Raw genomic sequence first — 13,899 nt, forward strand, 5'->3', positions numbered from 1 at the left:
ATGCTGTGGATTCACCTGAGGGAATCGGCCCCAGAATCTGAAAACTGAAAGATTTCCCAAGGTGAGCACAAGCTTACAAGCTCTGGCCTAAGGTTTGGTGCAGTTTTGGAGGTCAGACTGTGTTCTCCAACTCCAGCCAAGACCCTCTCAGGGATTCTGTGGCCCATTAATTTAAAAAAAATCCCACAGTTGTCCGTGGAACTAGACACTTTCACCAGTAACTCACAAGAAACACTTTTGCCTTGTAAGAAACATATCAACAGAAGATAACTCACTGATTTATTTTGTAAGTGTTGTGTTTTAACAAACATGGAAGCCTGATACTGGGAATTGATGATTTCTCTCTTAATGAATGTTGAGCCATATATAGGCCAGTGTTATGAGGCTCCCATCACAACAAAAGGCCCCTTTTATTAATGGCTACTTCATCATTTAAAACATGCATGTTGTTACTTAAAATGGCAAATTGCTTTGCACTGTCCTTGAAGTGCATTGCATAAATATTGTATTCAAGCCTTAGCTTACACTTCATAAATAATTTATTTTTAAAATACCCTTCCATGAGACCACCAGCTGGCAAGATGTTCAATTTTCTGGTAAAAACATGTATTTATTGCAAGTCTTATTTTAACTTGTTGAAGATTTGCTAAAAGCCACATGTGACAGATGTTATAAGAACTGTATTCAACCCAAAACCTCAGGAAGCTGAAAGCCTCATTCTCCTGGTAGGTTTTGTACCTCTGCATAAGTAGTTTCCTTTGCAGGGGAAAAGCTGAAATCTATTCAAGGAAGCTTTCAAGTACTATTTTCTGATAACCTAAAAATGACTGATAGTAGATTATGTGATGATCAGCAAAGTTTATAGATTTCATTACATTTCTTTTCACTACAATCCTTCCTCCACCATTTCCATTTCATGTTGCTGCATTTAAACTGCTGTACAAACTTGTTCAAAGTGCCCAACATTAAAAAAAAAATCAAAGGAAATTTCAGATAATTAACTTTGATGAACGAGCATATTTTAATTCATGTCTGGTAATATTCTTGTTAATGACATGTCTGCTTAGGACATCCATTAAAAGTCCATTAACTTAACAGGGAAAGTCTAATAAAGTTATCCTGGAAATTTTCTGGTATATTAACGTTATGGACTTTTAATGAATATCTGCTGTAGGAACTGCTATTAGCAAAGCTACTATTCTAATTAAACTTGGGCTCTGAGAGTGAAAAAAAATGTATAAAGATAACAACAAGCAGAAGTAGCACTTTTTTGAAAATGACTATAAGGGAGATGGGTACAGGTCACAAATCATGCTATCAGTAACAGCTATAAATTACTATATTGTAGCTTTTTTTTTAGCCTGCCATCCAATATACCCATATCGAGTGTGTCCTTCATGTCATCAGTTGCTGAGGCTCCTTTTTACTCCTCTATTGTTGAGACTGAGCAGTACAGAAAGGCCTTCCAGGGTAGGAGATAAAAAATTTAAACACAGTTTCTCACAACAATGCAAAGTAGAAAATGCACTTAGGAAGTCTGTTCCCTATGGATATCCCAGCAACCCATCTGAAGCTGCTGACATTCACAACAGTACAGCAAAATATCTTTTTATATGTATATATATTTTATTCATAGAATCAGAGTGGGTTGGAAGGGACCTTAAAGCCCATCTCATTCCACCCCCTTGCCATGGGCAGTGACACCTTCCACTAGACCAAGCTGCTCAAAGCCCTATCTCTATAAATTTATATCTTTTACATATATACGCATAAAGCTTTTTATTAATCTGAATGTATAAGTATATTTATTAATATGAATATATGTGTATATTAAAACCCAGCCCTGATATACCTATTTTTTCATACTTATCCTTCACCAAATCTTCCAAACCAATCATTTTCCAGAAACTGTCATCCCAACCTCTATCTGATGTGTATGTCCACTTGCACACTACTGTACAGAGAGACCTAGAAAAGAGACAATATAGGCACAGAGTCAGGCAAATGAGGACATTTGGGTTTAAACTTTTGACTACAAACAAGTTCCTGCAAAAGGATCTCTTATCCACTGGTCAAAAACTCCAGCAGAATGCTCACATTAAAAAAAAACCAAAACTGGTTACTGTTTGGAGTGCACGTCTTGAGGACCTTAAAAGGACCTTGTGTTTAAGATTCTTCTCTGCTGAAACAACTCCTGGTCTGGCCACTTCACTGCATAAATCAGTCAAATAACAGGCTGTGCATGTGCCTGGGGGAGAGCAGGGCAGGATCACAGCAGCTCTGGAGCAGGCAGCTCAGAGTGCTGCTCTTCCAGGCTAAATGGCTGCTTTGCACACAGTCTGTCCTTAGGAAAACTTTGTCTCACTTCCCTTACAACTGAATTACCAACAGGAGATCTGGATGATGGGGTCAGAGGCACAAGTGTCATTCCTGAGAAGCTGATGTTAAACTCTGCTGTGCTAGGACAGCACCATGGGGCACAGGCAGGAGCAGAATATACACAGAGGACAAGAACATTCACAGGAAAGTCTGTCCTAACACACTGAATGGTTTTTATCAATATCCCTGACCTTATTCCTCCCCAAAATATGAACAATATTCCTGATGTTAGTATTGCATAGGCTGTTTTCTGTCTGAACACTAAGAACCATCTCTAAAGATCAGTATTAAACTGTGCTTGAAAAGTCAGTCAACTAAAAAGCACTAAAAATGCTAAATACCACTGTGTAGTCCTGGGAATACCACAGTACCAGCAAGTGCAAGACAGCTCAGATGCATCTCGGGGAAACATCATCATAACTGTTCTCAAAGAGAAATCCTGCTCAGAGGTGGATTTTCTTTGATGTTTTACAAGGCAGCTTATTTGTGACTCATGTTTAGCCAAGGTGAGCTTACACAGACGTTATTCTCTTTATTAGGATGGTACAATTTGAACGTGTATCTTCAAAGCAAACTCAGTTTTACTGAAGCATTTGACTTTTTCTTGCAGTTTTGCATAAGCAAAAACCAAATAAAATTTCTCCCTTCATAATTATTTTTGGAGTAAAAGGAAATCTTCCCTTTAGTCCAAGAAAACTACCCAGGGATTGAAATATGAATCACAGAATGGGTTGGGCTGGAAGAGACCTTAAAGCTCATCTTGCTCCAACCCCTGCCATGGGCAGGGACACCTTCCACTAGCCCAGGTTGCCCCAAGCCCCATCTGACCTGGCCTTGAGCAAAAGAAGAGAAGATATTTTTATTTCCTATCTGCCAATCAAAGTTAGAGCTTATAGCCACTGATACTGCAGACAGAGTAAAGCCAAATAAGAACAGGAAGAGCCTTTCCACACAGCTGGAAAACTATCTGGGACTTGTGTTCCATGTTTTGGGGGGTTACAACAAGCAGCAACATCCTCTTATGTGACACTGAGCAGAAGATGGGATGGTTACATGGACTCTCTAAACTCCCACTTTCCCAACTGGTACAGAAATGTGTATTTTAAATGCCTTATGTTTCTTTCCATCCTGTTCTACTGGAGTAATCATGTTTTTAGACCAGAGGACAAGAGATGGTCATTCACATCCCACTGATTGTAGAGGTGTGTTGGTTGCTCTTTGCTGCAAGAAAATAATTAACATTGCATATTTTGGGGGGAAAAAATACATTAGTTAACTATTTATATCCCTATAAATAAATGCAGTCAATAAATGCAGAGATTATTTCAGGACCACTCTTAAAAACACTTCTGACACCCCCATTCCCTTCTTTTTCTTCTTAATAATTTAAGAATAGACCACACAATCACAATTCAGTGTCTGGTTTGAAAACAGAAAAAGCATATGACCTGTAACTACAGCAATGACAATGTTGATATAAGGAATTCCAATTTCCAAGGATTTAAAAGCCAGACACAGAAATCTAATTAGGATCTTTGACAAAAACTGGGTGAATAAATAAATTCTAGGCTGAAGAAAATACTGGGAAAAAATAAACATTTTCCCCAAATTGGTTCAAACCTCTCGTTAAAAGGAAAAATAAAGACAGGGTATTTGAAATAAAAAGCAGTTCATCACTTTAGGAAAAATTTAGACATAAAGAGTGAAAAAACAATGCATCAAGTTTTCCCAAATATGGGAAATACCAAATCATAACAAATTATCATCAAAACCAAATATGTCTTTTTCTAATTAGACTGAAGCTCTAAACTAATGCCACACCCTGAAAAAGGCTCCAAAGAACATGTTTTAAACAGGGGCCTGCTGTCCCACACAGCTCCCTCTGTGGAACACCACACCACACACACAGGCCCATGGAATCACTGGGGATGGGGAGACATCAGCCCTTGCCAATCCACAGAATTCCAGCAGATCTGAACTCTCTGGCAGGATATGGCTGGACTGAACACATGCTGTAGATTTATAAATGCAAAGTGCTCACAGAGCAAGGACAAACAAAGGAGTTTTGGTTGAATTTTTAACACGGGATGGAAAATGAACTAGGAAAGATAACTCTTCCCAAATGAATTGACTGGCAGATCTCTAAGTGGAAGGTTCTGGTATGAAAACCAATCTCAGATCTGAGCTACACCACTAATACATTATGTTGGCAGGTTTTTATTTTCATGGCCACAGCAAGAAACTCAGAATGCTTGTTTTAAACACAATCTGAGCATTTGCACGTCTCTGGGATTCAATCTCCTACTCAAAAAGTAGGTGTTTAAAGGAACAATATGGCTTCATAAAAAACCCTAATATCAAAGAGAAAGTGTCATACTGCAGAAAGGCATTCTGCCTCTCTTAAATAACAGTTCAAAGGAAAGGATTTCTTTGTGATGGCCACATTGATTAACATCACCACATGCTTCAAAAACACCTGGACAGGTTGAACTCAAACCTCTGCCCCTCACCTGATGCTCAGTCTGTATGTCCTGCAGAGCTCTATGCAGAGAGAACAGTTCATTCATGGCTTGTCACTGCTGAAGTCAATGGTATAGATGTATATTATATATATAATATTTATTTATATTTTTATATATATTAACTTTATAGGAAATCACTCAGAAATTCTCCTCCAGAGAATCACCCTGAAAAGAGGACAGCACAACTCCTAACTTGGGAAAACTCTATTCAGAAAGACACTATGGGAAAAAACCATCTAAGGAACCAAATCAGTACACCTACAAAGAAAGCCTCAGCTACAAGAGAACTTTATATTTCACAGAACTCCTAAGTTTGATGAGCTGAAGGGCAGACATTAAACAGGAACAGTACTGATATCTGCTGTGGTATATTCCATTTTTCCTATTTGGCAGCGTTGCCTCAATTATTTGGTCATAAACACCAGACTTGTGCTGGCTGAAGCTGGATGAACCAGATGGGTTGAAGCAAATGCTTCTCTTACTTTACTCCCAGGATCAGCTGGGTTCAAACATGCAGAGAAGAGGCAATCCCAGAGGGAAGAGTCCTCTCCTGACTGTCTAATCCAACACAGGAGTTGAGGAGCCATACATGGAACCCCTCAATAGCACAAGCCATATGTAGCCAGTCTGAAATACCATGAATTTGGAGACTCTTCTCCTCAAGCATATTCCCAGCACAATGAAATGAAAGATTTCCTTTCTCTGTTCAGAACAAAAAGTTTTGCTTAGAATATTCCTACTGAAAAAAAAACCCAAAAAAACCAACCCAACCGTCGTGCATGGAAAATTTTTACTTTATTTAAACCAGATTTTCAACGGGAGAATTATTATGTTTAGAGTTTCCTACAAGTCACTTGCTGAGGACTGACTGGATGTGCTGAAGTCCTGCATGACTAGAATCTCAGCATTAAAAACACTGAGAGTCTGTGAATACACACTTGTAATTCCCAAAATGCTGTCTGGAAGCAAATAACCTGCAAAAGGATCTGGGGCAACTGAACTTGTAATCACTCAGGTGATCAAAATTTGTTTCTGTGTGGCTCTTCCCACATTATCTGCCCATTCTGAGGATTTTCTCTCACTCTGCTGTACCTCTTGGAGAGAAGGAAATCTGATACATTCACTGAAAACAGGAATTACTGTGTGTTCTAAGTTACTGGCATAAAAATATATCAAAAAGTCACAAAAAACTTCTCCACAACTACTTAGGAGTCACCAGAGCTTCACACTTTGATGACACATCTCCCACACTCCAAAAAGGGATAAAGCCAGCACGGACATGATTCCCAAATCTGCAGAGATCCTGCCCTGCCTGGGTCAACACCTGCTATGAAAATAATCCTGGAGGCTACTCCTTAACTGCAGTTGTCTCGTGGAAGTCATCCCTATTTTGAGTATAGGTTAGTCCTATCAATTAAAATTTACTAAAAGAAACAGTTTTTCTTTCCTGAATAAGGCATTTCTACATGACCTTCCATTGCAGAGGGCTGGTACAAGATTAGTTAGCCTGGAAAATGAGTCAGTCACCAGCCTGAGAGGCAGAGAACCCCTGGCTGGGGCATCCTGAGGTGAATGGCAGCTTTGTTCTCTATTCCAAAGCAAAAGGATCTGCTCCATTCATCCTAACTGCTCAGAAATGAACCTAAACTCATGAACTTAATTAATTTTGTAGGCATCATTAACAGTGCAGCAGTTCAATCACTGGATCACTGAACTAAAGCCAGCTGCACCTGCTGAGGGCTGTGCCAAAGCTAAATCCTACAGAAGCAAGGACAGGGTACAGTTGGATCCCAAAAGCAATAGCGTGCAGTAGGATAAAGTAACACTCTGCTGGGCAGATTTATTTAAAGCTACAAAGAATCAAAAGCTAAGAAAGCTTTATGACGTTGTGAATGCAAGGAGGAGACCTGAAACAATGGAGTGTGACTGTCACAACATCAAATGGTTTTTCTTTTGTTCTACAAAGTTTAAATTTAAAACAGATTTTGAATTCAAATTGTAAACCAGGGCATAGATTCTGCTCAAATGAACATCTCCACATATTAACATCTGGGCTAGGCTGCCAATATCCTCCCAAATTATGCACCCCCACAGTCTCAAGGCTATTCACAAAAGAAGGCAATTTTCAGCTCTAACACAGTCACAGATCTGGCTGTGGTTTGTGAAAAAAATCCCAGGCAAAAAAATTTAATAGCCAGCACACATATTCCCAGCATCCAAGAACAGAACTGGGCACTGCTGCTGCAAGAGCCTAAAATACAGTGAAGGTTATCACAGAGCAATAGGAAACCTGTAATTATTCTCTGCTCTGTTATGGTAATGCCATATCCATTAATCCATAGCCTTTGAAACAGAACCATTCTGTTGGATCCACATCCACCACTGGCATTTAGGAAAAGTATCTCTGCCTGCTTGGTGTATTTGGCTGCTTGGGGGAAATAGGGAAAATTTGTCCTAAGGAAATACTTCTCAAGAAAAAAGAGAAGCAAAGCTACATCTGATCATTGAGTCTTGAAATGTATGAAGAGTACGAGATGCTGCCTCTGTTGAGTGTTTGCTAAAAGGGCTCAGGGCAGGGGTTAGAGCTCAGGGTGGTGCAGAGGAGCTGCCCTTGATGTCTCTGAGCCCCTCAGCTCATCCCTGGGGCAGGTGGGCTGCAAAGCTCAGGGTGAGAGACTCTGGGTGTGCCCTGACTGCACTCCCCTCTTTTCCCCTCTTCAACAGCTCTCTAATTGCAGGTACACACAGCAAAACCTGTCAGGGGCTGCTCCAGCCACCCAGCCATGCAAACCCCAAGTTCCTAACACTTACAACACATTACTTTTTATGATTATTGCCTTTGACCCAAAGCCTATGAAATTCCTGCCTGCCCAAACCCATTGTCTTAGCTAGCCCTGCAATTTGACTCTTGCCTGAAAAGGGTTTTCATCTTCCAACAAAACATTAAACAGGCCAAACAAAGAAGACAGGTGGGGAAGCCTGTTTGGGACAAGTAGCAGGCACATTCCCAGTTGTACTCAAGAGCCTCGACTTTCAGTCTTTGCATGTCTGAGAATTTAAGTCTATTCAATCAAGGTAGCAAGGAAATCACTGTAATCAGCGTTAGCAATTCCACCAGCTTCAGTCTTCCTATGCTTTGGGTAACACTTCTATTTATCATAAATAATTAAAAGTAGTCAGGCTGCCATTTAGGTTTTTTGAAGGAAGTTAAATACCACAGCAAAAGCAGAGCTTTCTCCCCCCTTTGAAATCTTCAATAAAGCTGCAGAGAAAAAAATATTAATACAAATAAGAACGAGCCAATGTCATGATGAAAGCCTAACATTTGTTCACACTAAGGCTAGTGGCAATTTTGTCATATTTCATAGGTGAAATAGGATTAAACTCCAGATCTCAAACCTTAAAAGTTAATGTTCAAAAAGTTACTTGGATGTTTTCTTTTTCCTCACCATGAGGAAAATTGAGCGTCAGAAATTAGCTCTTCAGTTTCCAACAAAAAGGATTTAGTAGAAAAGGTTTTTCTTTCCAGTAAGTGTGCAAGTTTGGTAGAAGACACCAATTCACAAAGCCACCAGCCAAAAAGACAGTGAACAGCTCAGGACCTACAAGCTGCATACTTGAAGGTAATGCAGACACTGATATTTGGCTATATAATACCTTTCCAAATCCTTACAAGTTTTTTGGGTTTTTTTGTTGCTGCAAAAAAAATTATGTTGAGTACTACATATGGTGTGAAGATTTCACAGCTTTTCCTTCAAAGCTGTGGTTAGAACATTGGTTTTTGATATACTATTCCCCCCATTTTTCCTGAACACTGCTGACTCGGGGAACTCTTGGGGTCCTACCAGACTCCTTCCCAACCAACAAGACTAAAATTGGGGTTAAAAATCTGTGAACTTGTATTCAGCAGCTCCGTTGGCCTCGCATCTGGAAAAGTCAGAATTCTCACTGGACTGGTGGCACAGCTTTTATTTAAAAATATAAACCAGGTCTCCCTTTCCCTGCCATAAATCTCGCTGCCAAAGCAGAGCCCATGAAAGAGCAACGCTCTCTTTTAGGTGAGAGAGCCCTTAGGGAATGGCAGCTACACCAGAGCCCCTGGGGGACTGGGATCCATCAACACTCTCACCAGCAGGCACAGGCATTACACCACGACTTCCACATTCATCCAGCCAGGGCTTTCAGGTCTTTTTTTTGGGATACAGGGTGTAGGAGTTGTGATTCTCCTGAGCTCACACTACGCTGTGTGCATGTGGAAGGCACTCAGCCCTCAGCAACAAGCACTGAGCAAGAAACAAGGTCTTTCAATCAGCAAATCAAAAAGTTCAAACTATTTTTGTAAAGGGGAAAAAGTATTAATTAACTCAAACATCACTCTAATATTTGGTGTTCATGCTGTAACACTTAGAGGGTTTTGGCTGGCTTTTTAAATCACAGGGTTTTCTAAGCAAGTCTGTTGCTTACTTAAAGGGACAGATTTTATTGTATGAAAAATACAATTCACATTTGCAATTTTCTACACCCACATCTATAATTAATCTCCTCTGAATACAGCCACTCCCTGACGAGATTCCATGTTATATTTAAACTCTGGGTGCCACTTTGAAAGGAAAATAGAAGAACAATAGGATCATTTTCAAAGCCTACATAGCAGCACAAGGTTTCAAAGCAATGAAGTGCTTTAAACTCCAGCATCAACCTTCTGACCACCCAACCAGAGCGAAGAACTGACCTCCAATTACCACCACAATAAGCACAGAAGTCTCTTGACAAATGTAGAGTGTAGATGTTTCCTGTGTTCCAAAGAAGGTACGAGACTGATGCTATATTACATAGATAAATCTCAAATTTATTGAGAGGTTGTTGGGAAAGCCCCATTTGTGACACTGAGACTCCAAGGATTAATCCACTTCAAGAAAATTCTGTGTTGGATGAGGTACCTTAAAATTTAAAATTTGCACATGTTGTTAGAGACGTGGAAATGTGCATTTGATACATAAGTACTGTAAGGGAACTGGCTTGTTTTCTTTTTTCATAAATACACACACATGTGTTTGCAATGTATACACATGCAGATATTTACTTTGGATTGAGAGAATGTGTCTGTTTGTATTTGCTGTAATCTATTTAAACCTGTCCTTTAAAAATACAAATAAATGCATCAAACACTGCAAATGTCAAAAAAGTCATCCAACAGAAGGTGAATCACACTGACCACAACGAGATGATGTTTCTTGTACGATTTGTAACAGAGTTAATTCTTTTTGTGTGTTTCTCTTTAGAAACACACTACCAAAAAATGGGAAGGCTTAGGAGTCTTGAATTCAGTTTTCCTAGAAGTTATGCCACCAAACCTGTAGGGAACCACTCATTTGAAGTGCAATTTATCCAGTCAGATTAATCCCTTGTGTGCATCTAATAATTTCAGTGGATGCACTTAGCTAAACATACTGAGTTGGATCAGAAAGTACAAAATAAAACCATTTTATCCACCCACATACGCCTCACCATGTCATGAGGCAAGGGCAAGCCAACAGTCAGCAGATTGCTGAGTTTTTTATTAATTTCATTCTGTATTATGTTACAGACACCCAACCAAGATTCAAGCCCATTGTCTTCGACATTGTTGGAGAACTCATAATGAGACACAGTCCTAGACAAAAAAATGTATTGTCTAGACAAATCAGACATAGCATGTGGGGCTGGAAATCTTAGTCCATTCCCTTGAATGATGGCAAACAGAGGCAAAGAAAATTGAGGGATTTGGCCAAGGGTCAAAGAGTAAAATTTATTCAGACCCCTGAACTGAATCCTGAACTCCAGAGGCTCAGTCCAAAGACACCATTCAGACACTGATGCTGAGCATGTTTTAAAAAAATCTTTTATGGACAACTGTAGTTTAAATCTTTAAATATAAGAGAAACAAAAAAGTGTGCACATATATAAAATTCAATCACTGTTTTAAGTAACCACTGTTTTAAATTTTATAAGCTTAATAAGCAGAAGAGAGGTTATAAAGAAAACATCATCCAAAAATGGAAGGGAAATGAAAAGCAAAACTGGAAGTAGAGCCCACGTCTCCAGCCACTGCAGTCCAGCAGCCTTGGGACATTCCTCCTGCCTTCTGCAACATCAGCAGTGTTTTTCAGTTCAATTTAATTACAAAAATATATTCTTTCAAGCTCAGTATTTCAAGCAAACCACTCTGCAATAGGAAGTCAAATATTTATTTCAATTAAGAGCTTGTATTTAAAAAACACATTTTCTCCTGTTACCTTCTGGCAGTTAAAAATATGACACAATTAAAACTGGAAGTATTGGTACACAGAGCCAGTGAACAGCTTCCTCTGGAAGCCTGAGCTTGAGCAAATTTACCACAGCTCAAGGCTTCACCAAACACTCAAGGAAGCTGGTAAAGAGATTAAGCAAAGGCTACAAGTCACTGAGAAAGAGGAAGTTGGGTCTCAGCTCCCTCCCCACTGTGTGGCTTTGCAGAGAGTGAGATTATTCTGTCAGCAACATTGGCTTCTCCCAGTACAACACCAGCAGCACATCCCCATGTACATCACCCAGCACATCTGGCCAGCCACGGCCACACGGCCACTGCATGATTCCAGACATCCTTATCCCACAGGGAATAACAGGAATCCCACAGGAATGGGCAGGCTGCAGGAAGAGCACAGTTACTGCTCCATGACCCTGTGTCGTTCCTCTGGCTGAAAAGCAAACACAGGACATGCACACCCACCATCCATGTTTAGGGAGCAGGAGATTTAGGGAGCCCTTGACCCTTCCAGCAGTTTGGGAAGTGTGGCAGATGCTGAGGGTGCTGCCTGGCCAGCACCATGTGCACCCTGACACTCCAGACACCAACCAGCAACACAAATCTTCACACGATCAGGGCTACACTTCATTATGTGGTTTCTGCTGTCTTCATACAATTGAGCAGAATTAGAGTGGTGTGAAAAAACCCCACCCTTACAGCCCTACCAGTGGTGTTTAGAGAGAGAGAACTGTGAGTCCGGAAATCTCTTCACACGTTCACTGCAAAGACACATTTCACTGATTCATGAGTAAATAATGTATATACTCCTAACATCAAACTGATGATAGTCTAATTTAGCACACTACTTGAACACGTGTGAGTGTAAAGTCCTGAAGAGCTGTCAGTGGGGTTAATGGGAGTTTTTACCAGCTTAGTCAGACCGTGCTGAACTGGAGCCTCGGCTGTCATGCACTTGTGGCCAGACAAAGCCTAAGTGAAACCAGAACAGAAGCAGGGAAATTGCCAAGAGTACTGCAATAAAAGAAAGTCTTAATAACTGCATTCTGGTGGAGGCTGATCCCATTTCACATGCTAAACTCGAATATTGAGCCCTCCTTCATTCAGGGAAACCACCTTCAAGTCTTACTCAAGTCTGGATGACAGGATACAGCTGCCAGGGGCACCTGAATCAAAGGTGTACATTAGATATTCCTACTCAGGGAATGAGCTGTTTTGTTACCTCTCACCACAAAAATCAGTTCAATCAGTGTAAACTCTTAAAATCATAAAGTAATTCCTAAATGCTAGATATATTCAATCAAAATTTAGTCATTAGTATCAATTTTTGAAAACAGGTTTTGTTAGATTTTAAGGTAAGTGATTTAAATTAAAGGAAAAGCAAGATGGCTCATTTTACATACATGTACTGTATGCTTGTATTTTAATATTTTAAATGACAGCAGCAGTGCATCTATTTCTAGAGTATCTTTAATTAATAATAATGGTATGCATTTACAGCCCTTCATAACTGTATTCATATTTTAAAAAGGGCACATTTCTGAGCAAATCTCAAAAAGCAGACACCAACAGTACTATTTGGACAGCTGTGGGATTTCAAAAACCAAACAAAGAAAACTCCACCATGGAGTTCTGGAAAAGGTAACAGAAATGAGTAAAAGAACACATAAATTTCCATAAAGTAAGAACGAAAAATATTTCAGTTTATTTACATCAGCAGAGAGACAAATGGAGATCAATGCAGAAAATAAGGAAGGCTACAGAGTAGATAAATCAGGTGTCATTATTCCTCAGAAGGCATCAGTAAAGACATTCAAAGAAAACTAGCAATCATTCTGCAGTTGAAAGAGGCTATTGCTGGGACCAAGAGAAAATAAAAGAAAAATAAAAAGGAGGCTTCATTACATGGATACCTAGAGTGCTTCCAGTCACAATAATAGAGAGAAAAAACATAAGGGAATATAAATGTTCATTAACTGAGCATGATTTCAAAGCACTGGCCCCAGAAGGATGCTAACATGTTATCAGTTCTAGGATCCTGTCTCCTTTCCTTTCCTCTGAAAACATCTCTGCTGCCACTGCCAAAGAGAACGGACTGCACCAAATAAACTAAACTCCACTCTGACTTGTTCTGACAACCAACCAGATCAACCCCTGGCTCTTGGGAGACTGGCTAAAAGAAAGGAGTTGCTCCTCTAATTTCAGAGTTACACAAGGAGGATGGACGGGATTGGTTTTTGCCTCCATTTAAACTCATTTTTACATTCATTTAAACAACTTCACCTGGGAATGCACATCCCCAGCTCTCTCAGAGCCAAAGCTCAGCCTCCCAGGTACTGCCTGAGCTTGTCTCACACCCAGCACTGGGAAAGGTGAGGCTGAACCAGCAGGGTGGAGTTTACCACTGCTCTAAACGCTAATGAACCCTTTCATGCAGCCCTAACAACACTAAAATATCTGTCTTTCCTTCTTGGAACTTGAACTACACTGCAATACTTGCAGAAAATATACTCACAAATAATGCAAGCACAGAGAAGAATGGACTAAAAGTCAATTCAAAATCCCTGTGTTAGATGCCTAAAAAAAGGAATGTTTTATTCCCTCTTTAATGGTGTATATGTTTCTAATGAAAAAAAAAAAAACAAAAGTAATTTCCACATTTGTGTGTTTTTCCAAATTAAATGATGGAATTAAAAAAAGCACTGTTCATAGAGA

The 13,899-nt window shown here is 39.7% G+C and overlaps 1 protein-coding gene across 4 annotated transcripts in view; it reads right to left on the reverse strand.

The window, feature by feature from the left end:
- Nucleotides 1-13,899, reverse strand: part of FGGY (FGGY carbohydrate kinase domain containing) — a 132,074-nt gene that overhangs the window by 82,242 nt on the left and 35,933 nt on the right. For all 4 annotated transcript variants that reach the window (XR_015805312.1, XR_015805313.1, XM_014870553.2 and 1 more), the window contains exon 6: nucleotides 1,853-1,968. Coding sequence is in view for 2 of the 4 variants with exons in the window: in XM_014870553.2 (XP_014726039.2) it covers nucleotides 1,853-1,968 (116 nt within the window). In the remaining 2 variants the exon portion in view is untranslated. The remainder of the gene's footprint in view (nucleotides 1-1,852; nucleotides 1,969-13,899) is intronic.

Source organism: Sturnus vulgaris, chromosome 9 (genome assembly GCF_052056855.1).
Source record: "Sturnus vulgaris isolate bStuVul1 chromosome 9, bStuVul1.hap1, whole genome shotgun sequence".
Taxonomy (NCBI): Eukaryota; Metazoa; Chordata; class Aves; order Passeriformes; family Sturnidae; genus Sturnus; species Sturnus vulgaris.